General features: G+C 43.0%; 3 protein-coding genes across 4 annotated transcripts in view; 2 read left to right on the top strand and 1 right to left on the bottom strand.

Moving 5' to 3' along the window:
* Positions 1-26,783, bottom strand: part of ARFGEF3 (ARFGEF family member 3) — a 187,922-nt gene that overhangs the window by 76,619 nt on the left and 84,520 nt on the right. For both annotated transcript variants that reach the window (XM_043592445.1, XM_043592446.1), the window contains 6 exons: positions 26,049-26,091; positions 20,341-20,419; positions 13,585-13,689; positions 12,358-12,691; positions 2,520-2,632; positions 827-1,737 (listed from right to left, as the gene is read on the bottom strand). In XM_043592445.1, coding sequence (XP_043448380.1) covers positions 827-1,737; positions 2,520-2,632; positions 12,358-12,691; positions 13,585-13,689; positions 20,341-20,419; positions 26,049-26,091 — 1,585 coding nt within the window. The remainder of the gene's footprint in view (positions 1-826; positions 1,738-2,519; positions 2,633-12,357; positions 12,692-13,584; positions 13,690-20,340; positions 20,420-26,048; positions 26,092-26,783) is intronic.
* Positions 22,706-25,467, top strand: LOC122490023 (disks large-associated protein 5-like). The gene has a single exon (XM_043592448.1). The coding sequence runs from the start codon at positions 22,706-22,708 to the stop codon at positions 23,636-23,638; it is 933 nt and encodes a 310-aa protein (XP_043448383.1). The 3' UTR covers positions 23,639-25,467.
* On the top strand, positions 23,675-25,467 carry LOC122490021 (disks large-associated protein 5-like). Its single transcript, XM_043592447.1, has one exon. The coding sequence runs from the start codon at positions 23,675-23,677 to the stop codon at positions 25,232-25,234; it is 1,560 nt and encodes a 519-aa protein (XP_043448382.1). The 3' UTR covers positions 25,235-25,467.

Raw genomic sequence — 26,783 nt, 5'->3', positions numbered from 1 at the left:
CCTGCGTGGCTCAGTCAGTTAAGTGTCTGACTATTGATTTCAGCTCAGGTCATGATGTCACTGTTTGTGAAGACTGAGCCCCCTGAAGGGCTCTGTGCTGACAGCAAGGAATCTGCTTGGGATTCTCTCTCTCTCTCTCTCTCTCTCTCTCTCTGTCCCTCTCCCGCTTACACTCTTGCTCTTTCAAAATAAATAAATAATCAATTTACAAATTGATATACCAAAAGTGCATTGCTTTGTGACTTTTAAATGTTTATTTTTGAGAGAGAGAGAGAGACAGAGAGACAGGGAAAGAGCATAAGCAGGCGAGGGGCAGAGAGAGAGAGAGGGAGACACAGAGTCTGAAGCAGGTTCCAGGCTCCGAGCTGTCAGAACAGAGCCTGACGCGGGGCTTGAACTCACAAACCATGAGACGGTGACCTGAGCTGAAGTCGGATGCTTACCCCACTGAGCCACCCAGGTGCCCCACTTCGTGATTTTTAGACACTAAGGTGTAGAAGCATGCTAAGAACTCGATGTTCTGAGAGTCAGAGATTGTCAATTTGTCTCAGTCAGCAGCAGCTTTCTAGAATGCAGTCACCTCTTATTCGTTGCTCTGCACCACGTACATCTATCAACCTCCGAATATTCCAGCCATCCACTGCCTAGATTCAAACAAACCACCACCCGTGCGTCTTATGTTCCTTTGCTCTCTTCCAATACAAGAAACCCCAAGAGCCGTTAAGACGCTCTGGGCACCTGAACCTAAGGCAGGATGGCAATTTCCCATCCGGGCCGAACGCTCTGAATACGCTTACCCACTGTGGCAGGAGCCTGTTGCACGAACCTGAGCAGAAGGTGGAGGCGAAGTTCTGGAGGGCCGAGTCCACCTCCTCCACGCTGGGTAGAGCCAGCAGGCGGGGCAGGAGGCTCTCCAGGGCCTGCAGGAACAGCCTGGCGCTGTGCTGGTCCGCCTCCTGGTTCTTCAACAGTTTCAGGGACAGAGCGGCAGTCCGCAGGGACCTGTGGCCCAGGCAGTCCCGAGGGGTCTGCTCTTCATCGGCCAGGGAGCCGTTGTCCGACCCGATGTCTGACACGTCGGACCTGCCCGAGTCCTTCTCTGCCGCCATCGAGTACTGGTCACAGGAGTCGAACTCGGTCCGCGAGAGGTCTTGGTCATCTACGCTGAAATTGCTCTCGCTGTACCGGGAGCCGTAGGACCTCATCCTGCAGTCTACTGACAGGAAGTTCGTTATGTCGGGGTAAGCCACCGTGTGGCTCCTCTGGACCACGTCTGGTTGGTCGACCGCCTCGGGCTCCGGCACCTTGCTCAGCGTCTCCCTGCTCTCCGGCTGCGCCGGCGACCTGAGGCTGTGCTTGTGGTTGTCGGAGCGGTCCTCGGGCGTGGTCTGGCCCAGCTCGCCCTCCAGGGTGGTCTGGCCCGTGTCCGTGGTCACACTGATGCTGATGTCCGGGCTCCTCTCGTTCCCCGCCTCCCATGGCGTGTGCTCGGAGGACAGGACGCGCCGCTGCCAGCGGAAGTCGGCCTCGTTGATCTCCATGGAGTCCCGGCTCCACTCGGCCCCGTCCTTGAGCTCCTCCAGGCGCAGCAGCAGCAGCTGCACCTGGCCTTCGCTCAAGCCCTTGCCCTGGCTCAGCTCGTCCAAGGCCCCCAGCAAGGTGCAGACGCAGGACACGGCCGCATAGCACGCCTCGATGCCGCCCTTGATGCACGCTTCGGTCATGCCATCCATGATGCTAAGGGTTTGAGGGAGAAAACAACATCAGCATAGGCAACGTGGGAGAATGCTCCAGAAGGAACAAGGCGGGTGAGTCTGGTGAGCAGGGCAGTATGCAAAACAGATCCTCTGCCCTACATGAAGTGAAATGGTCTGGGCAAAAAGTAAAATGAAACAAACATGCTCCGGCTGGCAGAGGAAAACTTCCAGGTGAAGTGGCCCACCTTGAATCACACTGACTCTTGGTTAGCTGGTTTATCTGGAGACACATAAAAATTCCGGATGGGAGTTTGTGATCTCCACAAGGACAGGCACTGCATAATCTCACTTTTGGATTATGTTCGTTTTTTTTTTTTTCCCCGAAAGCAAACAGTTATAATGGCTCTATGATAATGAGGACATCCTCTATAAGACCAATATATTCTGGAACAGGTGCAGGTGAATACAACAACTGCAAATTAGACGATGTTCAGTTTTCTAGGAAAGCGACAAGTAAAGGAATCTTATAGCTATAGTGCTGGAATTCAAAACGTTTTTCCCCAACATAACCCCAATGGATAATTTTTGTACATTTCATTCTGTACATTGCGTTTACTTTAAGTATGACAATATGGAAAGTTACAGGATTGCAATACATTGAGATAAGACTTCTCATATGGCTTGCGGGGACATTATTGAACAATAATATTCCACGTAAGGCAGATTCATAAAAATTTCAGGGCCTTAAAAACAAGGTCAAGTGTATTCAGAGGAGCATCGCTCGCCAAGCAATAGTAGGTGGAAAAGGGGAATGTATCATACAGTTTGAGAAGATCCAGATGAGACTTTCGTTTTGAAATTGATCTTTTTCTGGATTCTGGTTCAGTGGAGCCGGGTCCTGCCAAATCACAGAGGCGCTGTGGGCTCCCAAGTAGCTTTAAGAAAAGGGGGAAAAAAAAATAACAGTAAAGTGAACACCATAAAAAAGCACAAGGTCTTAAAATTGTGAGTTCAAAGAGACATGTACGCTCTCTATTGATTGACACACTCGAAAAAAAAACCCACAACTGTTTGGAACTACAAATCTTTTTTTTTTTTATTTTTTTTTAATGTTTATTTATTCTTGAAACAGAGACACAGCATGAACGGGGGAGGGGCAGAGAGAGAGGGAGACAGCAGGCTCCAGGCTCTGAGCCATCAGCCCAGAGCCCGACGCAGGGCTCGAACCCACAGTCCGTGAGATCGTGACCTGAGCTGAAGTCGGACGCTCAACCGACTGAGCCACCCAGGCGTCCCTGGAACTACAAATCTTAATAGAACTGATCTAAGTATCCATCTTGTCACAGAACACACATAGGGTTCCCAGGTCCTCAGTTTAGGACTGGCTTAGACAAAGCAAATTCTCTAAGGGGTTGTTTCAAAAACTTTTATAGCACAGAACAATAAAGCACTTGTATCTACGTTCTTTAGTGAGAATGGCCTCTAATTTAACTTCCCTCTACTCTCTTTGTCTCACTTTGCTATCGGAGCCGGCTAGCTGCAAACTGGATTGATCAAACATACCCGGAACGTTCTCCAGAATAGATCATATGGGAGGGCACAAAACGAGTCTTAAATTTAAGAGAAGTGAAATCATATCAGGAGTCCTTTCTGACCACATTGGCATGAAACTAGAAATTAATTACATGAGGAAAACTGGGAAATTCACAAATATGTGAATTTTAAACAACCTGCTACCAAACAACTAAGGGGTCAAAGAAGAAACGAAAAGAGAAATTAAAAAAGACCTTGAGACAAACAAAAATGGAAATATAACACCCCCACATTTATGGGATGCAGAAAAAGCAGTTTCAAAAGAAAAATTTAAAGCAGTAAATGCCTACCTCAAAAAAATAAGAAGAGTCTCAAACAAATAATGTAACGTTACACTTTAAGGAACTAGAAAAAGAACAGGTGAAGCCTAAAGTTAGTAGAAGGAAGTAAATAAGAAAGATTACAGCAGACATAAATGAAATAGGGACTAAAAAACAACAGAAAAGATCAATGAAACTAAGAGTCGATTCTTTGGAAAGATAAAATTGACACAGTTTTATTAGACTCTCCAGGAAAAAAACCTGGAAGATTTAAATAAAATCAGAAATGAAAGAGGTGTTACAACTGATACCACAGAAATACAAAAGACCCCAAGAGACTCTTATAAAAATGATATGTCAACAAATTGGACAACCTAGAAGAATACATTTCTAGAAATATATGACCTACCAAGACTGAATCATGAAGGAATAGAATATCTGAATAGATCAATTACTGGTAAGGAGATTGAATCAGTAATCAAAAACCTCCCAACTAACAAAAGTCCAAGACCAGATGACTTAACCAGTGAATCCTACCAAACATTCAAGGGATTAATATCAATCCTTCTCAAACTCTTCCAAAAAGCAGAAAAGGAGGGGATTCTTTTCTTTCTATTTTTTTTTTTTTTTTTTAGTGTTTATGTATTTTTGAGAGAGCATGAGCAGGAGAGGAGCAGGGAGGGAGGAAGACACAGAATCCAAAGCAGGCTCTAGGCTCCTAGCTGTCAGCACATAGCCCAATACAGGGCTCAAACTCACTAGCTATGAGATCGTGACCTGAGCTGAAGTTGGACGCTTAACCGACTAAGCCACCCAGGCGCCCCAGGAGGGGACTCTTTCAAACTCATTTTATGAGGCTATCATCACCCTGATGCTAAAACTTGACAAGGACACCACAAGAAGAGAAAATTAGAGGCCAACATCTCTGATGAACATAGATGCACAAATTCTCAATAAAATGTGATCAAACTAAATTCAACAACGTATTAAGAGGATCATATACCATAATCAAGTGGGATTTATTCTAGGGATGCAAAGATGGTTCAAGTGACTGAGCCACAAATTAGTCAAGTGATTCACAACGTTGACAAAATGAAGGACAAAATGAAAAGATAATTTCAATCGATGCAGAAAAAGCATTTGACAAAATTCCACATCCACTTATGATAAAAACTCTCAAAAAGGTGGGTGGAGACGGAACGTATCTCAACATAATAAAGGCCATATATTACAAATAGCATCCTATTCAACAGTAAAAAGCCAAAAGTTTTTCCTCTGAGATCAGGAACAAGACAAGGATGCCAATCTTGCCACTTTTATTCACCATAGTATCGTCAGTCCTAGCTACAGCAATCAGGCAAGAAAAAGAAGTAAAAGGCATCCAAACTGGAAAGGAAGAAATAAAACTGTCACTATTTGCAGATGGCATGATATTATATATAGAAAACCCTACAGACTCTTTTAAAAAACTGTTAGAACTAACAAATGAATTCAGAGAATTTGCAGGATACAAAATCAGCATATAAAAAAATCTGTTGCATTTCCATACACTAATGAACTATCAGAAAGAGAAATCAAGAAAATACTCCTATTTACGAGGCATCAAAAAATAAGGAAATGCCTAAGAATAAATTTAACCAAGGAGGTGAAAGACCAGTATACTGAAAACCGTAAGACATTAATAAAATAAATCGAAGATGACACAAATAAATGGAAGGATGTTCTGTGCTCATGGATTCAAAGAATTAATATTGTTAAAATGCCCTTACTACTCAAAGCAATCTACAGATTCAATGCAATCTCTACCAAATTTCCATTGGCATTTTTCACGGAAACAGAACAAACAATCCTGAAATTTGTATGGAACCATAGAAGACCTGGAATAGCCAAAGCAATCTTGAGAAAGAGAAAAACAGGAGCCATCACGCTCCCTGATTCAAACTTTATTACAAAGCTACGGTAACTAAAACATTATGGCACTGGCATAAAAACGGACGCATAGATCAAAAAGAACAGAATGGAAAGCCTAGAAATAAGTCTATACGTATATGCCAATTAATATATAACAAAGGAGGCAGGAATATACAATCGGAAAAGGACAATCCCTTCAACAAATGGTGCTTGGAATGCTGGACAGCCACAAGCAAAAGAATGAAAATAGACGACTGTCTTCCACCATACACAAAAATTAACTCAAGATGGATTGAAGGCTTGGATGTAGGCCTTGAGACCATAAAACTCTTAGAAGAAAACATAGGCAGTAAGCTCCTTGACATGAGTCTTGCAGATGATTTTTAAAATCTGATACCAGGGGCGCCTGGGTGGCTCAGTCGGTTGGGCGTCCGACTTCGGCTCAGGTCATGATCTCACGGTCCGTGAGTTTGAGCCCCACGTCGGGCTCTGTGCTGACAGCTCAGAGCCTGGAGCCTGTTTCAGATTCTCTGTCTCCCTCTCTCTGACCCTCCCCCGTTCATGCTCTGTCTCTCTCTGTCTCAAAAATGAATAAACATTAAAAAAAAATTAAAAAAAAAATAAAATCTGATACCAAGCAAAAACAACAAAAGCAAAAATAATCATGTGGGACCACATCACACTAAAAAGCTTCTGCACAGCAAAGGAAACCATCAACACAATGAAAAGGCCACATACTGAAAGTATTTGCAAGTCACGTATCTGATAAGGAGTTAATATCCAAAATACAGAAAGAACTCCTATCACTCAATAAAAAGATAAAAAAAACCCAAACAATCCCATTTTAAAACTGGGTAAAGGACTTTGAGTAGACATTTCTCCAAAGAAGACATACAGATGGCCAATGGACACATGAAAAGATATTCAACATCAATCATCACCTGGGAAATACAAATCAAAACTTCAATGAGATACTACCTCAGATCTGTTAGAATGGCTATTATCAAAAAGACTAGGGGTGCCTAGGTGGCTCAATCAGTTAAGTATCTGAGTCTTGGTTTTAGTTCAGGTCATGATCTCATGGTTCACAGGATCAAACCCCTCATCGGGATCTGTGCTGATAGCATGGAGCCTGCTTGGGACTCTCTCTCTCCCTCTCTCTCTCTCTCTGCCTCTCTCCCACTCATGCATGTGTTCTCTCACTCAATAAATAAACTTAAAAAAAAGACTAGAAAAAACAAGTGTTGGCAAGGATGTGGAGAAAAAAGAATCCTTGTGCATAGCTGGTGGGAATGTAAATTGGTACAGCCCCTATAGTAAACAGTATGGAAGTTCCTCAAAAAATTAAAATAGACTGCCATACAATCCATCGATTACACTTCTGAATAATTATCTGAAGAAAATGAAAACACAAATTCAAAAAAGATACATGTACCCCCATGGTTACTGCAGCATGATTTACAATAGCCAAAATATGGAAACAACCTAAGTATCTCTCAAAGGATAAGTGGATAATCCAAAGAAGATGTCGCATACCCGCCCCCCCCCCCACAGAGAAATACTATTCAGCCATAAAAAAGAATGAAATCTTGCCATTTGTGGTAACATTGATGAAACTAGAGGGTATTACGCTAAGTGAAATAAGTCAGACAAAGAAAGGCAAATATTGTATAATATCTCTTATAGGTAGAATCTTGAAAAACAAAAAAATAAACAAAAGATCACGCTCATAGTTACAGAAAATTGGTGGTTGTCAGAGGTGAGGGGTGGGGGATTGGAAAAAATGGATGAAGGGGGTCAAAAGGTAAAACAACTTTTAAAAAATTAAAAAGAACACATGGGTTGAGGAGTATTCCCTCATTCTATTCCTTGGAAAAGTTCACATATTATTGGAACTATCCATTCCTTAACTGTTGGTATAACTTGTTTTTAAAGTTGTATGGGGCCAATGGTTTTTTTTTTTTATTATTTTTTAAAATTTATTTTTATTTTTATTTTTTTTAGGGAACGATTTTTAACTACTGATTCAATTTTTTTAAAAGTTTCTAGAACTATTTAGGTCCTCAATTTCTCAGCTTGTTAAAGGCTATGTTATTTCCCAGGGATTTATCTATTTTATCTAAATTTTCAAATTTACTGGCATCAGTGGCCTTATTAGACCTTGATTGCTTTAATGTTTCTAACATTTATAGTTCCAAGTGTGTTTTCATTCTTATTTCTATTTAGTTTTTACCTATTCTGGGATTTTGTGATTGCTTTTATCAAGAGTTTTTCAATTTCCTCAGTTTTTTTAGAGCCCTGATATTTTTCACTTTAGTGATCCACTATATTTGCTTTTTATCGCATTACTTTCTGCTTTTATCTTCCTTATTTTTCCTCTTTTCTACTTTCTTTGAATTAAATCTGCTCTTCTTTTCCCAACTCTCTAACTTGGAGAATTAGAATATTAATTGTAGGCTTCCTAACTTTCAATATAAGCATTTTAAGCTACAATACCCTTGTATATAGCGCTTTGGCTACATCCTACAAGTTTTCACATATAGAATTTTCATTACTGTTCAGTTTAATTCGTTATTATTTCCATGTGTTAGATGTCTTTAAACAAAATTTTATTTTGAGGCTAATTCAGGAAAAGATTGGGTTAAGTGCACTGGAAAAGACTTTCAATCACTATTTCCATTATTTTCAAAGGGATTTACACTCATGGGAAAAGGTATATTAAGTAGAAAAAGTTGTATCTTAAGGGGCACTTCTCTTTCCCTCTCTCCTTCTACATTTCTTTTGGACCCCAGAAATTGGGAACTTCTACTCTCTTGGAGGCAAAGAAATGAAGCTTCCACTTTTCTCTACACATTTTATTTTTTTTAAATCAAAATATATTTACCTTTTTTTCAGGAACAGAATTTAATGATTCATCACTTACAAAAAATACTCAGTGCTCATCCCAACCAGGGTCCTCCTTAATGTCCCTCGCCCATTTAGCCTTTCCTCCAACCCTGCCGGCAACCCTCAGTTTGTTCTTTCTTATGGTTTGTTCCCTCTCCGTTTGGTATTATTTTTGCTTCCCTTTCCTTATGTTCATCTGTTTGGTATCTTAAACTCCACATATGAGTGAAATCATATGATATTTGTCTTTCTCTGGCTTATTTCACTTAGCATAATACACTCCAGTTCCACCCACATTGTTGCAAATGGCAAGATTTCATTCTTTTTGATCGGGTAATATTCCATTAAATATATGTACCACATCTTTATCCATTCATCAGTCGATGGACATTTGGGCTGTTTCCATACTTTGGCTATTGTTGATAGTGCAGCTATAAACATTGGGATGCACGTGTCCCTTCAAATCAGCATTTTGGTGTCCTTTGGATAAATACCTAGTAGTGCAATTGCTGGGTCACAGGGTAGTTCTATCTTTAATTTTTTGAGGAACCTCCATGCTGTTTTCCAGAGCGGCTGCACCAGTTTGCTTTCCCACCAACAGTGCAAAAGGGTTCCCCTTTCTCTGCATCCTCACCAACATCTGTCGTTGCCTGAGTTGTTAATTTTAGCCATTCTGACAGGTGTGAGGTCACCTGTATCTCATTGTGGTTTTGATTTGTATTTCCCTGAGAGTGAGTAATGTTGATCATTTTCATGTGTCGGTTGGCCATCTGGATGTCTTCTTTGGAGAAGTGTCTATTCATGTCTTTTGCCCATTTCTTCACTGGATTATTTGGTTTTTGGGTGTTGAGTTTGGTAAGTTCTTTATAGATTTTGGATACTAACCCTTTATCTGATACGTCATTTGCAAATATCTTCTGCCATTGCCTTTTAGTTTTGTTGTTTCCTTTGCTGTGCAGAAGCTTTTTATCTTGATGAAGTCCCAATAGTTCATTTTTGCTTTTGTTTCCCTTGCCTCTGGAGACATGTCAGGTAAGAAGTTTCTGTGGTCAAGATCAAAGAGGTTGTCGCCTGTTTTCTCCTCTAGGATTTTGATGGCTTCCTGCCTTACATTTAGGTCTTTCATCCATTTTGAGTTTATTTTTGTGTATGGTGTAAGAGAGTGGTCCAGGTTCTGTTTTCTGCATGTCGCTGTCCAGTTTTCTCAACACCATTTGCTGAGAAGACTGTCCTTATCCCATTGGATTCTTTCCCACTTTGTCAAAGATTAGTTGGCCATATGTTTGTGGGTCCATTTCTGAGTTCTCTATTCTGTTCCATTGATCTGAGTGTCTGTTTTTGTGCCAGTACCATACTGTCTTGATGATTACAGCTTTGTAATACAGCTTGAAGTCTGGAATTGTGATGCCTCCTGTTTTGGTTTTCTTTTTCAAGATTGCTTTGGTTATTCGGGGTCTTTTCTGGTTCCATATGAAGTTTAGGATTGTTTGTTCTAGTTCTGTGAAGAATGCTGGTATTATTTTGATAGGGATTGCATTGAATATGTAGACTGTTTGGGGGAGTACTGACATTTTATTTTTTTGAAAAATTTTTTTAATGTTTATTTTTGAGAGAGAGAGAGAGTCAGAGCACCAGTGGGGGAGGGACAGAGAAAGAGAGGGAGACACACAATCTGAAGCAGATTCCAGGCTCTGAACTGTCAGCACAGAGCCCAACATGGGGCTCAAACCCAGGAGCTGAGCTATGAGATCATGACCGGAGCCCAAGTCCAATACTAAACTGAGCCACCCAAGCGTCCCTTATTTTTTTGACATTGAAAGAGTCAAGTTTCCCTCCCCCCTTTCCCTTCCTTTCCTTTCCTCTCCCTTTTTTTTTCCTTCCTCTCCCACTCTTCTCCCTCTCCTACCTGCCTAGTCTCCTCCCTCTTCCCCCCCCCGCCCCCACTCTCTCTCATGCTACCTGCCAGGCCTGCACCCAAGTGAAGCTGGTGGGGTCTAAGTGCCTCTAGCTGTCCCATCCCTTGATACAAAGGTAAGTGCATTTCAGGGGCACGGCTGTGGGGAATCTCACTTTCTTTTTGGATCTTATTACATTCTTGAATCTAACCTTACCAGTAACAAATTAGATGACAGTACTTAATTCCCACATTAATCTTGTGTTTATTTCTCAGTTGTTTCCAAATCTGGAGGGAAAGGACACTGAGTGATTACGCTTCCAAAGAACCCTCAACAACTGCTTGAAGAAAGGCAAGACACGTTTAATCCCAGCTTCTTGCGGTGGGAATGAGGGATGTGATGTCAAGTGGCTGGGATGTCAAAGGTCTGATTAAAGATTAGGGAACTCCTTCTGAAGCCCGACCATGGGAGAGAGAAAAGGAAGCAAGGTGTACTATTGATCATTGTTCATTTTGGGGGAAAGCGGAAACAGGAAAGAGAATGTGCTTCGAAAAACAAAATGTCCTGTCTTTGATTAATGGGCGCATAGTGCATATGGCAGAGTGACAAATTACAAAGAGAACAGGGAAATAACACACCAAGCATTCAAACTCCAATAGGCTAAGCAAACATTCTGGGTGCCCAGTGGTTTTCTTTGGGTGCACAGACTGCACATTTTGGTTTCCAGGTTACCAACTTCCCCCAATTATTGGTTGTCATAGCGAGTGGAGGTCCCACTTGTCACAATAACCTGGCCCGTGTCAGTCTGCTGTTGCTCCATGGGGCAGCACCGTCTGGACATGCTATTTAGGCGCTGGTGTCTAATTCCAGCCTTGCCCTGTAAGATAATCTCGGGAAGCTAGAAAATCTATGAGAAGGGGAAAACATATTTCCTCTGCAGTCGTAAAGAAATTATCATGTCAAATACATGTAGACACCTCCAGACCCCGTATGCAATGTATTTACTTAGCATTCACTCATCAAGTGGATCCACCATAAGTAGCCACAACCCCAGTGCCAGTCAACCCTGAGTGGGAAAGAAAGGTTGCTGCTGCTTACACAACGTTGTCTTTGAAGATAGTCTGTCTTCAGGGCCATCTGTCGTTCAGTCAAAATTTATCGAGCACTTATTCGGATTCAAGCACTGCAGTGTTGGATACCGGGTTGGGGGTGGGGAGAGGGAACCCAGGAAAGCAACGGATACAAAAACGTATTTGAGGGGCGCCTGGGTGGCGCAGTCGGTTAAGCGTCCGACTTCAGCCAGGTCACAATCTCGCAGTCCGTGAGTTCGAGCCCCGCGTCGGGCTCTGGGCTGATGGCTCGGAGCCTGGAGCCTGTTTCTGATTCTGTGTCTCCCTCTCTCTCTGCCCCTCCCCCGTTCATGCTCTGTCTCTCTCTGTCCCAAAAATAAATAAAAAACGTTGAAAAAAAAATTAAAAAAAAAAAAAGAAATAACATTTTTCACTAGTAAAAGTTGATATAAATTCTTATTTGAAGTACCTTCACAATAACCCTCATTCCTCCTCAAAACCATGAAGGAACACACGGGGATGGGTGTTACAAGCTGGACAATCTTTACCTTCTCACAGGGGTCATGATGTTTGGGATATGAGGCCTAAGAAGGAATGAGGCAAAGGGATTCCTTTTAATAGTCAGAGATTAGTAATGGTTTTGTTTTGTTTTGGTTTGGTTTTGGATAATATACAACATGAGTAGAAAATCACTTGGAAATCCAATTTTGGCAAAAGGGAATAAACACATATAGCTGCACAAACAGCACCTAAGGGAATGGGATGAAATCAGCCTGGGGCCCGGTCAGATGCCTGCAGCGTGAATTATCAATGGCTTTGCATCGGTCAGCACCCATCGACCCCTCCTTCCCCGGGCTCCCAACACATGGATACACGCCCCCGTCCTAAAGATGCCGCCCGTGACTGGATACCACGTAGTAACAAGTAAGTTTGAGCAGGTGCCTGGCAAACATTTTCTGAGTGCTTTCTGCGTGTAAGACACAATGTGCAGATAACGCCTCCCGCCATCTGGCCAGCACGGTGGCGTTCTTCGGGGCCTCCTTACCTCTTTCATGATTTTGATGGCTTCCACCCGGTGCTGGGGTGGCGGGTAGAGCAGCACCCGGTGATACAGGGACTGGAGCACGGGCTTCATGGAGTCCACCGACCCCACCAGCCGGACCAGCTCGGCCGCGATGTAGTAAATGGTCCGAGCCACCGGCCCGCTCAGGGCTGGCGCCGTGGAGGAGCAGCCCGACCCCCGGCCGTGGTCGGAAACTCCCGGAGATGCAGAGTCCGACTCGACGCCCGCACCGGCGCTGCTGCTGTGAGCGGAGGTGATGGTTTTGTCATGAATTGGATTCCCCAGGATCACGATGAGAGCAGGGCAAAGGTTCTTCCTGGGAAGACACAGGAGGAGGAAACATCCGTTCCGCGACAAGCCGAAATGATAAACTGTGAATATTACCCCTGATGCCACAAAAATGGCTAGTACGAGTTGGGTTCTTTACTGCCCCTCTTTTTGGCTAATGTCCTGCCTCAGTTTTCCGCGTCTCTCCGTCACTTCTGGGTATACGAAGAGAATACTTTTTCTCAGAACTCCAGGCAGAATTGACTAAAGAAAATCCCAGGAGAAGTATTAAGAAACTGTCTGACGTAAAGAAACAGACTCAAAATGCTACGTGGCTTCGTCAGAGTGACTCATTTTACTATAAATAACAAAATTATTTCTACTTCTAATTTCAGAAGTTAATTTGAAATTCTGACACATGGTACTGTCACATCATTCGATTTCCTCCCTGTGGAAAAGCCCCGGAACCCACAGTAACTAGCTGGCTGCCTGCGGGCCCTGTCACTTGTGTGTACCTCTGGCTATAATTAAGTGACTCGTCTGCACGTTGAGATGGAGAATGTACCACGGAAGGGCTAAGAATAACACTCAGTCGCTCTTGCCCCCCTGTGCAACCTTCTGGTGCCTTTGCATACTTTTAGGATAGACCGGTAACCTAGAAAACCACCCCCTCCTTCCTGAGTCTCATGATCCCGTGGTGTCAACAAAATGCAAGAGGGCCCCGGAGACCTATTTTGTTAAAAAAAAAAAAAAAAAATCATAAGCTTCTCTCTATCCTGGTCTAGTGCATGCAAGCAAAACAATTTCCCTGCTTTCTAAAGCACGTGCCCACGGGCGAGATGACCAGTAGGTCACGGATGCCATGGGAGGGGACCCACACGCACGGCTAGAAGGGGAGAACGCTCGAGTTGGGGTTGGGGGGGTGCGAGGACGGGTGCTCACCAGATCAGGTCTGTGAAACCTCTGTGCAGGTGCATGGAGGGGGAGGAGCTGCTGAGCACGGACAGGATGCACTCGGAGTACAGGAGCTGTAGCTGCTGCTGGTCGCTACGGAAGAACAAAATCAGCGTGCAGACGCATGCCAGGTAAGGGCAAAGTTGAAAAGGTGATGTGTGGGAAACGCTTGGAAAAATAGCAGGCGTTGGAGAAGTCTTAATGTGGGGGAGGGGGGCGGTTGGCATTATGGGTTGAATTGTATCCCCCTCCAAATTTATACGTTGGGAGTCCAAACCCCTGGTACGTCAGAACATACATCAGAACCGGAATCAGGAAGAATTTAATGTTCAAGCACATATTTACTACAGACATACGATACTTTGAAGAGAATTCATTCAAGAATCCTGGAATCCTGGAAGGGAATGGTCAGAAATAAAAGGAGGAACTTGCTTTGAAAAATCTTTGGTTGTGTCTCTTTTCTCATAACATAAATAAATGCCAAAAGGAAGCTTCGTGCCCTCAGTTCATATAACTCCCAGGACGGTGGCGGGGGGTGGGGGAGGGGCGGCTGGTGGTGGCAGGGAAAGGCAAGACCAGGGACAGGCAGACTAGAACCCTGAGACAGGAAGGAAGAGAAGTGAGCACCAGTCCCAAACTCCAGAAGGTCACATACACACACAACTGTCAAAGGGAGAAAGGTTGCACAGATCCAAGAGCAAGGATTGCAAGAGAGGGGCCCGTGGGTCCCTGGTTTACGCGCTGTGTTAGATACCTTGGCGATCGGTCTCTGCAAAATTGACATCAAGCTGGCTGGCGAGCTATACGCCAAAGGCAAAATCCTGCCCATGGCCTCATGAACCAGACATGCTTTTCACGTTTTTAAAGGTTACAAAACAGTAACAGAAATGAACAGTGAGCAGAGGCAGAGGCAGTATGCGGCCCTTTACAGCAAACTCTGATCATCTCCTCGTCCAAAGAGAACTGTGCAATGATTCAGATAGTGAGTAATCCGAATACTAATGCCATTATCCTGAAGAAGGGAACTCTGCTCATATTTGGATGTACTCTACCACACCCCCTAAGCAGGGAAGAAGAGATGGGTAAAGGCTGAGTTTCCACGAAACTTATTACCATTTGCCAAGAGGAAGGTGGTGATTGGAGGAAGAATAAGAAAGGCAAGACATACTTAGCCATTTTGGGGCCAGGTCAGGACTTTCGGTTTCCATACTCCTACACCCACATGCTTCCCTACCCTTCTGAGCAAGACCTCGTTCCTGGCAGGAAGAGCACATTCTTCATTAGAAGAGACCAGAGACTCTCTAGAGTCTAGACTAGACTAGAGAGACAAGAGACTAGAGAGACAAGTAAACAAGTGGGTAAAGCACCGTGGAGGAAGTGCTACAGGTGAATGATTTAAACACAAGGTTCTAACGAGAGCACAGGAGTGGCATCGAATCCTTAGAAAGATCCAGAAAGAATTTCTAAAGGAAGTGGTATCTTCACGGAGACCTGAAGTTCAAGTAGGAGTCTTTCCTGGCAGCGTGGGGGAGACGGTGTGTGTAGAGCACAGGGGAGAGGGTAGTGGTAGTCTGTGGTTGGAGCGAAGTGTGAAGATACCATCAGCAAGAGGCAGGACGCGAGCGGTGGCAGGGGTCAGATCAGAAAGGGTCTTGGAGGACTTGTCTGGACTTTATCCTGCAGCAGTCAAGGCTCCTATGAGTATCTACAGAGTGTGCCACAGCAATCTCGCAAGCTCAAGTAATCAGACCCCATGACAGACACGATGCGTTGCCAAGGTAACTGGCCTGGGAGTCTCCTTGGAGACCGAACGCGGCAGCTTTTCTGTGGGCTGCGACAGTCTGGAAAAACGGGTGCCCGTGCCTCACATGAGTCACGTCATTAAAGGAGCTGTCTGAAATGTAAGCGAATTCCACACGTGCCCCTTGCTAGATCCACATATGCGTGTGCACAGTGTGTGCGTTTCTTATTTGTCTGACCGTAGACACACACACAAATATGTGAAAAGCACAAGGCAGAGAGAAGCCCAGAAACCAGCCAACTCTTTCAAAACACACAAGGAACAATCTGCCTACTTAGGAGGGTGGTGGGTCCCTTGGCCTGGTCTTCTGTTTGAGCATTTCATGGCTGGCAGGTTGAGTGTTGGCTGGGTTTCATTTGCTGCTCATCTCTAAATTTCTTCCCAGGCTCAAGATCCACGGGGAACAACTCCCGTGAGTGGGCCAGTGGGCCGTGAAGGCTGAGCAACCACTCGTCCCGGCAAGGCGGCTGCAAGGGTAATCTGACGGCATGTTCTGGATCTCCGAGTTCTTAAATTTTTTTTTTTTTTTAATTATCAGTCATTTTGACCTTACCTCCCTTTGAGGTGGTTCAAATTTAGTTAGAAAAAGGAGAGAGGGAATGAAGTAATTGTGTGAGAAGTAGAATGGAATTAAATGCATGATACGGACACTTGGCCTTGCCTCAATGATTCTGAGAATGCTTTGGTGTAGAGCCCTCTCTGACACTCGGTACTGGGAAGAGAGGGGGGTAGGGAGAGGTTGGTCAGAGACCAACAGGCAAAGAATGAATACATATCTTTATGAGCCCAATTATCCTTCCAAAAACTCTTGGATTTAAAAAGCACCATGTAACTCGACGTGCCTAATACAGAGTTCTATGAATAACGCATCTCCAAGACATGTGAGTTGTTCTGTGTACCTGGACGCGTTTTGTGAATCCTCCCCCGAGACTGAACATATCATGAATACATACCCTGACAGAGTGAAAGCCCTGCGAGGTATTCGGGCGTTGATTTTGGAACTGGTCGTTGAGGAGAAGTAGTGGCCATAGTGTGATTTCGGAGGAAGAGGATATTTAGAAGGTGGGAGAATAAGAAGTTTAGCTAGTAGAAATAAGAGGAGTTGAGGGAGAAAAATCAGAAGAAATTGCAAAAGGCGTGAAAACTTGACAAGAAGAATAAACAGAACCACCAGACTGAAAGCAACCAAGAGCATAGTCCTATCTGACCAGGTGGCCTTATAGGTCTTCCGTTTACACGGCACTGAGCGTGGGGCACCCCAGCGTCCTTGGCAACAGAACCCTCATCTTGGGGTAATGGAATCATGAGGCGAAAGACTATACTCAAACACGGTGAACAGGCTCCAGAGGCAGAATGATAACTGGGGAAATGCATTGAAAAACCAAGCAAGACTATGAGAATCCTATAAAAACCGTTAGGCTTCATAATGACATGCCTAAAGCCATCTTTAAGCCAATGACTAATGAGAAATCCTAGAAAAAACATGTATGTGTCACATGAATTACTTTTCCCAATGAAAGTCCACTTTAAGTCATGGAATGTTGTAAATATTGCAAATATTTATCCATAAAAAATCCCATTTGTCCCAATACTTCCTAGAAGATACCAATATTGAATCTCTATAATAATTACAGCAGATATAACCTAGGACTCCCCCAGATAAACTAGGTCATATGGTCACTCTACAGATGGAGGTCCCTAGGGCTCCCTAGAGACACCCAGGTTTTTTAAAAAATTTTTTAATGTTGTATTTATTTTTGAGAGAGAGAGACAGAGTATGAGTGGGAGAGGGACAGAGAGAGAGGGAGACACAGAATCTGAAGTAGGCTCCAGGCACTGAGCTGTCAGCACAGAGCCCAGTGCGGAGCCCGAACCCATGAACCATGAGATCATGACCTAAGCTAAAGTTGGATGCTTAATTTACAGAGCCACCCAGGCGCCCCTAGACATCCAGGTTTTAAAGAACCATGAACTTCAAGCCCTTACTGGACTCAGCTGAAGACCCTTTGCTGGCCAGTGAACAATGGTATGTTTTAAAGCTATCATTTATAGATCGACAGATTTGTTCTGATTTTTCTTGGTGGCTACTTTTTAATTATTAATGACATAACTACCTCGAGCTTTTCTAGCACTCAAAACCTTAGTCTTCCCTTAGCAAACCACTCAGGGAAAAAATGTTGAGCTTATTTGTTTTTCCTTGCCTGCAAAGTAATGAACATAGTCTTTAAATTTTTCAAAGTTTTGATGGCCTTTGTTTGATTTCCTGCTAAGACCTAAGTGGGTGGGATAAGAGAAGCAGCATCTTTGACAGCGGGAAACTGCCTGGTTGCTGTCAGTGAGCTGCGGTGTTCCCCTGGTGAACATAAACAACTTCATAGGATGTTAATATCCGATGAAGATTCTCCACGATGGTGACAGAATAAGAGGCGAGCCAATCTACAAACAGGCTTGAATGAAGATTTAAAAAGAATTCTGTACAAACCACAAAAAAGGAACAAATATCATCCTCCCCTAGGAGTGACTCTTGCTTCTTCTACAATGAGGGCATTGGCTGGCTCCAATCTGCCCCCCTCCGCCAACAGCTTGATAAAAACTAAGATGCCCCATACCAGGATTGCCCCTACTTTCTGACAGCACTCAATCCTTGAACAGACCCTCATTTCCTTTAACCCACTCCAAATCACCTAACTCTGATTCCGATCCTATAGCAATCTCTCCTAAAATCCTTTGACTGGATACCATTGGCTCCCCATAGTATACAGACTCCCTTATTATTACAGGTAATAAACCTAATTCTGCTAACCGCAGGTAATTTTTGGCTACCGGCCATCGACTCTCTTTTAAGCAAATATTCTCATTTGATCCTTACAAAAACCCTGATATAGTTTATATTACTAATATTATATTACATAAGAGAAAACAATAAATTATATATTAATTAACAGCAAATAATATATTAACTATTTTATAGGATACATAAGCTTATGGTAGTTGAGAGCTCTGCCCAAGAGCTAGTAAAGAGCAGAACAGGGTTTTATACAGCTAAACCACCAAAGATAACGTAGTTGAGCCAATAGTGGTTAAACACCATACGTGATTGTATTTTAGGAGAAAACAAGCCAATGAGAAACATATCCCAGCTCTGATATAACAGCTGGCTCTGCTATGGGGGAGAGGAGCTAGGCAGGGGTGGGGAGGAGTGAGCACTAGAAGAAATCTAAACCCTGGTCACAAACAGGTAGAGTGAATATATAACCTATCCCAGCCAGGACCCTGTTAAGAGTGAAGGAGGGTGATTAAAATCATAAAGGATAGGCATAACGTGAAACTCTCCCAAGGTGATCGGGTCACATGGGGACTTCACAGATGGGGTTACGGTAGTTGGTGTTAGAGCCTTCAGGTTAGGGTAACGATCCGAGCCTCAGGCCTCCTGCCCCAACTCTCCGTGGTTAGGAAAGATGGGGACCTGAGCAGAGAACAGGAGAAGCCATCTACACGTGCCATCTGCTGTCAGACCCATCCCTTCTGAGGAAAAATAATGTGCTGTCTGGAGTCCAGGGTGAGAGAGGCTTGAGGGTGGGGCTCTGGAAGAAGTGCTTTGCTTTTTGGCTTGTATTACCTATGGATTAAATAGATCTCTTCATTGTTTAAGTGCCTAACATGAAGAGAGCTTAACTTGGTCAAAATGTGCAAAAGGTGCAGGGGCGCCTGGGTGGCTCAGTCAGTTAGGTGTCTGACTTCGGCTCAGGTCACGATCTCACAGTTTGTGAGTTCGAGCCCCGTGTCGGGCTCTGTGCTGACAGCTCAGAGCCTGGAGCCCGCTTCGGATTCTGTGTCTCCTTCTGTCTCTGCCCCTCCCCTGCTCATGCTCTCTTGCTCTCTCTCAAAAATAAAGATTTAAAAAATTTTAAAAAAAAATAAATTAATTAACATTAAAACACGTGCCGGCCCAGGTGACCTAGAGGAACGATGGACACACTGATGTAGAGACCACTAGGCAAAAACCTCAACGAGTCATTCTAAGTTGAGCTCTTAAAAATCCCAAGTTTATTAGAAAAGAAACAAAAATGAACAAATCAACAAGCTTCTGCAGTTTTTCCAGCAAAGTGAGAGACCTCATTAATATTTCAAGTAGACCCTATCTCCCAACTTTTCACTATATATAAAAATTTTTAAGCAAAAGTTCTTTGAATTCTCAAGTATTCTAGTTACTAGTAAATGAAAGTGTCTTTCATAACTCGAAGGGCATTTCAGAATCTTACTGTGTTGTGGGAGTTTGCAATTAACTATGTATGTAGCTGGTAGAGACTTTTCACCTCATCTTGGAAAGTCTAGTCCTCTTACAATTTGGCTTTACTAGAAATGTATAAGTTAACTTATTAACCTACTGCCTGGCGAGTTGGAGCAGTGGATACTGTCTATATGACCTAATATCAATGATTAAACTGGCATGCAAAAAAAGATGAGAGCAATGTGTTCTTTTCAGACATATGCAGGTGAGCTCACAGGCTCAGGAAATGTTAGAAGAAATACAGAAAGACCATACAGGGCACCCTTGCCCTTTAACGGAGGAGAAAAGCATAGCGCAGGCTGATGAGAAGACTATTTAGAGTCACACAACTGGGTTACGTCAACTAGCTTTGTCACATCAACTACCTGTCAGCCAACATTCTTCTCCCTCAGCTCCTTGCTCGAGAGATCAACTCTTCTTTGCAAGCTATTGTTTTACCATTTCTCACGAGAAAATGATATCCTTCAGTCATGGTCTTTGGTAATGTGGGCTTGCCCAAAGTCACTGCATATATTTCTCAGGAATGACAGGTGAATACCAATGGGGGGAACCATCGTCCCTATAATCTGCAATCTGAAGTGATTCTGTAGACCAAAGTTACCTCAGAAACGGACCACCGATGAATAAGAACACCAGTGTTGAAGGCACTTACTTGATGGCGGCTTGTAGCTTCTCACACAGAACGGTGAGCACAGAGACAAGGTCATCACAAAGGGACTCAACTGTTGACCCTTCAAACAGAAGAGGTTATAAGCATTAGACATTGGCAGAGGGCACTAGAAGCTTCCCCAACAGTCCTTCCCATCCTCGGCTTTTGATGTGTTTGATGGTGTTGTTTTTGATGGTGTTCAGATGCTGAGCCTGCCTTAGGTCACCAGAATCATCATAGAAAATATAAGTATTCATTTCTGAAGGAGAATACTGAAAATACAGTTAAGAAAATGACAGATGTTTCTTATCATACGTAAGACTCATTCGCACTTAACAAAAGATACTTTGATTAAGAAACAACACAACTGACCACGATTTTCTCAATATTTAGGCCAGCAGACTACCCATGTATCCCTTATTCTGACCTTTGGAATTTCTGGGTCATTTGACCACACTTGAGCGGTATCAAAGAGAGAAATGTGGCCGCGCGGAAGAAACTAAGGAACTCGGGAAAGAGGGCACAATAACTTAGTCACCATCTTCACCACTTGTACTATTCGTCTCGCATCCTCAGGGCACAGGGTTGTTAACGGAGCAACCAATGTCGGAAGAAATGATTTTCCCTCCAAACATATTCCTGTCCAGAAACCAGCAACCAACTCCCACGGAAGCACTGAATGTACTGGAAAAAAGGCTGACATTTGGAGTCTGCTCAAGTACTGGTCCACAACTTGCTGACCGCGTGAGCTCAGGTAAGCTCCGGTTTTCCCTTCGGCAGAACGGGGACAAACGATCCCAACCTCACAGAATTGTTGGGCCAAGTGCAGTAACAAGTGGAAGCATTTGCCTTGCCTGTAACAGACACCTTTAAAGAGCTATACAAATGCAGCTAAGTATTTGATGAACGTATAGAGGAAACAATGACCACGAAGTCGAGGAAAATGGAGGAAAAGGCAAGAGCATAAGAGAGGAAAAGACCATAAAGTTGGAGGAGGACATGGAAGAGAAACAGCTAATCGTCAGAATTCATGACCTTCGATGCAGAAAGAAAACCCGAGAAGTGACAAGGTACAGTGTACAAGGTACACAAGGTACTGTGACAAGACACAGTTACGAACAAATAAAACCGTAAGTAGCCCCAAAACTCAGGTTTAGGTAAATGTCAGTGAGTCCGTTCATTTTTAACTGATGTGTATTTTTAAAGATCTGTCTTTGACCGAGAGGACTTGAACCTCTTTTTTTGGCTTGTGAAACCAAAGTGAAGATTTTATGGGCGCTGCAATTGCCCAAAGAGGGAAAGAGTTGGGTGGGGCTGGTCCCTGGGAGCTTCCACAGGTGGCAAGATGCTGACGCACATTCCGGTGGGTCTGTGGCCTGAGAACGGAGCAAGGGGCGATTAAAACAACACGCTCGGGGCGCCTGGGTGGCTCAGTGGGTTGAGCGTCCACTTGAGCTCAGCTCGTTTGTGCCCTGCATTGGGCTCTCTGATGTCGGCACAGAGCCTGCTCCCGATCCTCTGTCCTCTTCTCTCTCTGCCCCTCCCCCCCTCTCAAAAAAGAAAAAAACAAACAAACATGAAAATAAATAAACAAAACAACATGATGCTCAAGCAATGCCTTCAGAGATGGCTTGACATCTTTCTCATTTCCTTCCTTCACTGTTTCTCTAAATTGTGGCTGCTTGGCTGTTTCTCTCTGTCCCTTCTGTTCCCCTTTTCATCCTCTCCTCCCCTTTTCTTATTATGAACAAGCGAAAATATCAAAGAAAAGCAGATTTTCCAGTAGTTTTTAACTTACTGAATAAAATCTGAAATAAAATATGGCTCAATTTTTTTTTAATGAGATAATTTGGATATTTCATACCTCTTTCAGAAAACAATACCACCAAACTAAAAAACAAAAACAAAAAACCAACTGCTTGGCAATTTTATGTAGACCTTTGTTTTTCCTTTTCCTCTGGGTCAGAAGGAAATTCCCTACCTTGATTTCGTCTGTTATTTATTTATTTATTTATTTATTTATTTATTTAAAAATTTTTTAAATGTTTTTATTAATTTTTCAGACAGAGAGAGACAGAGCATGAACGGGGGAGGGGCAGAGAGAGAGGGAGACACAGAATTGAAAGCAGGCTCCAGGCTCTGAGCCATCAGCCCAGAGCCCGACGCGGGGCTCGAACCCACGGACCGCGAGATCGTGACCTGAACTGAAGTCGGACGCTTAACCGACTGAGCCACCCAGGCGCCCCTCGTCTGTTATTTAAACTGAGCTGTCTGGGTTCCTGCTTCGGAGGCGGCAGTGGTATTTCAGACCCGGAGGGTTCCTTTACTTTTAGTTCGATTGAGGTTTTACGCCAGAACCTGCCTCAGGATGTCTTCATCACATTTTGCCAGTCGACACAGAAAGGATTTAAGTATCGACATGATTAGAACTAAAATTGCTCATAGGAAATCACTGTCTCAAAAAGAAAACAGACATAAGGAATATGAACGAAATAGGCACTTTGGTTTGAAAGATGTCAACATTCCAACCTTGGAAAGTAGAGTTCTTCTTGAATTAGATGAGACATGTCAAAATCTTGTTCCAGAAAAGGCCAGTGTCAAGCCAAGGTCAACGAAAACTGCTCTAGGTGATCAACGAAAGCAAATGCTCCAGAAATACAAAGAAGAAAAGCAACTTCAGAAATTGAAAGAGCAGAGAGAGAAAGCTAAACGAGGAGTATTTAAAGTAGGCCTTTATAGACCCGATATGCCTTGTTTTCTGTTATCAAACCAGAGTACAGAGCCAAAAAAGGCTGTTCCATCTTCTGTAAGGATTACAAGGTCAAAGGCCAAAGACCAAATGGAGCAGACTAAGATTGATAATGGGAGTGATGTTCGAGCAATTCGACCTGGTCAAAGACAAACTTCTGAAAGAAAAGTGTTGGACAAAGAGAGAAAAGCCGTACAGCCTGTAACGACCACATCGGTGAGAATGACTCGATCAGCCACTCAAGCAGCAAAGCAGAATGCCAGAACAGTCTCATCTACTACAACAAGAAAGCCAGTCACAAGAGCTAATGATCATGAAATAGAGAGAAAGGCACCAAATCAAGGAAGACCTGCCAAAAATATAGAAACAAAACCTGAAAAGGTCATTTCTTTTAAACTTGATAGTGAAGAAAATACTTTGGATTCACAAGCCAGTACAACAAATGGAATGGATCCAGATGGAGTCTTACCAAAACTGGAAAACTTACCTAAGACAAATACTGCAAAAATGAAAGGAAAGAACTCCTTCGCACCTCAAGATTTTATGTTTTAGCCACTGGATGGTCTGAGGACCTATCAAGTAACACCTATGACTCCCAGAAGTGCCAATGCTTTCTTGACACCCAGTTATACCTGGACCCCTTTAGAAACAGAAATTGCTAAGACTCAAGAACCAACAAAAGAAATTCTGGCCCAAAAGTGTAAAACTTCCTCTGCGAAGATAGTACATCAAGATTCAAATAAACTGCAGTGTCCTTTGGGTTCTCTCACAGTTTGGAATAAAGAACATGTCTTAAATAAAGATGAAACTACTAAAAATTCAAATGGCCTCCCAACAAAAGAAGTCCCGTCACTTGAAATAAATGAAGATCAGGTATCTCAGCCACAACATGATGTGCCATATTTCAGAAATATTCTTCAGTCAGAAACTGAGAAATTAACTTCGCACTGCTTGGAGTGGGACAGGAAGCTTGAATTGGACATTCCAGATGATGCTAAAGATCTTATTCGCACAGCAGTTGGGCAAACAAGACTCCTTATGAAGGAAAGGTTCAAGCAGTTTGAAGGGCTGGTGGACAATTGTGAATACAAACGAGGTGAGAAGGAGACGACCTGTACAGATCTGGATGGATTTTGGGATATGGTTAGTTTTCAGATAGAAGATGTAAACCAAAAATTCAACAATTTGACTAAACTTGAGGAATCTGGATGGCAGAACAATAATAATACAAACAAAAAAGTCTTTCGGAAAAAAGTTGTCTCGGGTGTAGCAAGTAAATCCAAAGAGGATGATGGAAGAATTGCAGCTAGAAATCGCCTAGCTGCCATAAAAAATGCAATGAGAGAGAGAATGAAGAAGGAAGAACATGTGGAGGCAGCGGCCTCTGTAATGCCAAAGGAAGTTGATACAATAGTGTTTGATGCTGGATTTTTCAGAATTGAAAGTCCCGTTAAATCCTTCTCAGGACTTTCTATCTCTTCTGAACGTCTTTCTCAAAGACTTAGGACACCTAAGTCTGTCAGCAAAGCTGTGTCTGAGAACAGGTCTAAGATGGGCGTTCTGAGACAAACTGTGTCACCACAGAATCCTGATCCTTCAAGTACCACATGTGGACATGTTGATAAGGAGACTTTGCTTTCAGCTATTCCTAAAAACAGCATAGAAGATACTCCGTGTCCTGGATTACAAGATTTAATCGAAGTAAATTATGGTACAAACAAGATAAGCTTTGAGATGGATCGTTTACCCAGTGAAAGAATGAGTTTGCCTCTACCTGCTGGTGAAGTGAGAGATGATATTAATGATAACAAAAAGGAAGAAATTTCAGATGATGTGGAAAGAATGGAACTAAATTCTTCGGTTACAGCACAGGATGTTTTAATGAGCAGCCCTGAAAAAAATACAGCATCACAAAATAATATCTTACAGGAAGAGGAAACTAAAATTTCTCAGTCAGTACTGTTTGATACTAAAAGTCTCACTACTGAATGCCATCTTCTTGATTCGCCAGGCCTAAACTGTGGTAATACATTCACTCAGGTGGAGAGGAGACATCCAGATCATGGCAGACACATTTCCTTTGGTGGTAACTTGATTACCTTTTCACCTCTAAGGCCCCTCAGTGAAGAACATCCAGAAGAATTTTGAATTTAAAAATGAATCCAAATTTTTTTTTCATATTATCAGTGCTGTGATATATTCTTAGCATTTTGAAAAATTAAAGAGTATGTATTTGTGTTCACTTCTATTCAATTTATATAGTGTCATAAAATTTTTTAACATTCAGTGTTCATCAAAGTTTGTTTTAGATACTATAGTGTTTTTCAAGGGAAGTGGGAATATTTTGTACATTAACTATGCAGAATAAAAAATGTACATCACCTCACCTCTCTTGTTTAAAATGTATAAGCTTAAAGCTAAGTGTACTAACATAGAGCTTATGAACATTCTTCAGTTTAATCAAAATATAATATTAAACTTTGACAGAAATAAAAAAAACAAAACAAAAAAACTGAGCTGTCTGTCCTGTAAGACTCCCTGTGAGGTTCCTTTTTATATATATATCCAAAAAATGGCACTTCATAAACTTACTTCTGGTGCAATAACCCTGTGCCAGTCAGGTTTCCATAACCTTCCGTCCAATTCTCATTTTACCAATGAATAAACCCGACTTCAAGGAGAACAGCAACGACAACAAAAACCTAGGCTCCAACAGGAAGATGTATGAAGAATTAATATCCTTCGGATGGTTGGTACAGAAAGAGGTGTAGCTGGCGTGGGGTGCGGGGACAGAAGGGAGATTAAGTAACAGCTAATGAATTGCCAGTAAGGCAAAGGTAAGCCGAACCTCCGAGAACGGGGAACTAACCTGGGAGCTCCCACTCATCTTTGCACCCCCAGTGCCAAGCACACAGTGGGCACCCGCTTCTTAAATTGCACTAGCAAAAATCGAATCCAATACCTTGATTCCTGAATTCCTGTGGGACGTCCGGGTTTTCAATAATCTAGTGAGGGAGACACACAGAACAATTAGGAGATTCAGGCGTGACAATTTCTGACTCTTAGGCAATGGAAAATTTCAGGAAACAAATGTCATTCTGAGCGCTCTGGGGCTCAACTAACTTACCTAAGTGCACCCTCCAGGTCTTGATAGCATTACTCATGGCGTTTGTGAAAAGACTCTGATGTCTGGAACCGAGCTCATCAGTTCCAAAAATAGTTCATTCAAGAGTCCACAGTCTTCCCAGAAATTTAAGCCCGTTGTGCACTTTATTTATGATTCCAGGGTGCTGAGCTGGGACTTAGAGCCATACCTATGTAAACAGGTTACCTTTGTACAGACAGTTTGTCCCAAGGTCACAGATTACACTTTGATTGGCACCTAATGAATACAGACTCTTAATAATAAGAAGGATCAGGTTTCTGAACTTTAAAATACAGGTTCAAAGATGACTGCTGGTCAGAAGCGCTTACTTCCTATTTGATGGGGGATCATATTAACTTCCAACTGTCTGACCAGACCAGCCACTCTGGGCTGTGGCTAGGCAGGTGTAGAACTATCGGGGTAGAGACAGAACCTTGGGGGAGGGGAGAACAGGAAGGGAAAGACGTTTACTATTAATTAGGCTCACTTCCTATTGCAAAGAGGATTTAGTGACTACTAAAAGGAGAGTAGAAGCCTCTTAGGTCTCCCCAC

Source organism: Prionailurus bengalensis, chromosome B2, assembly GCF_016509475.1.
Source record: "Prionailurus bengalensis isolate Pbe53 chromosome B2, Fcat_Pben_1.1_paternal_pri, whole genome shotgun sequence".
Taxonomy (NCBI): Eukaryota; Metazoa; Chordata; class Mammalia; order Carnivora; family Felidae; genus Prionailurus; species Prionailurus bengalensis.
This window is presented reverse-complemented; position numbering and strand designations above follow the sequence as displayed.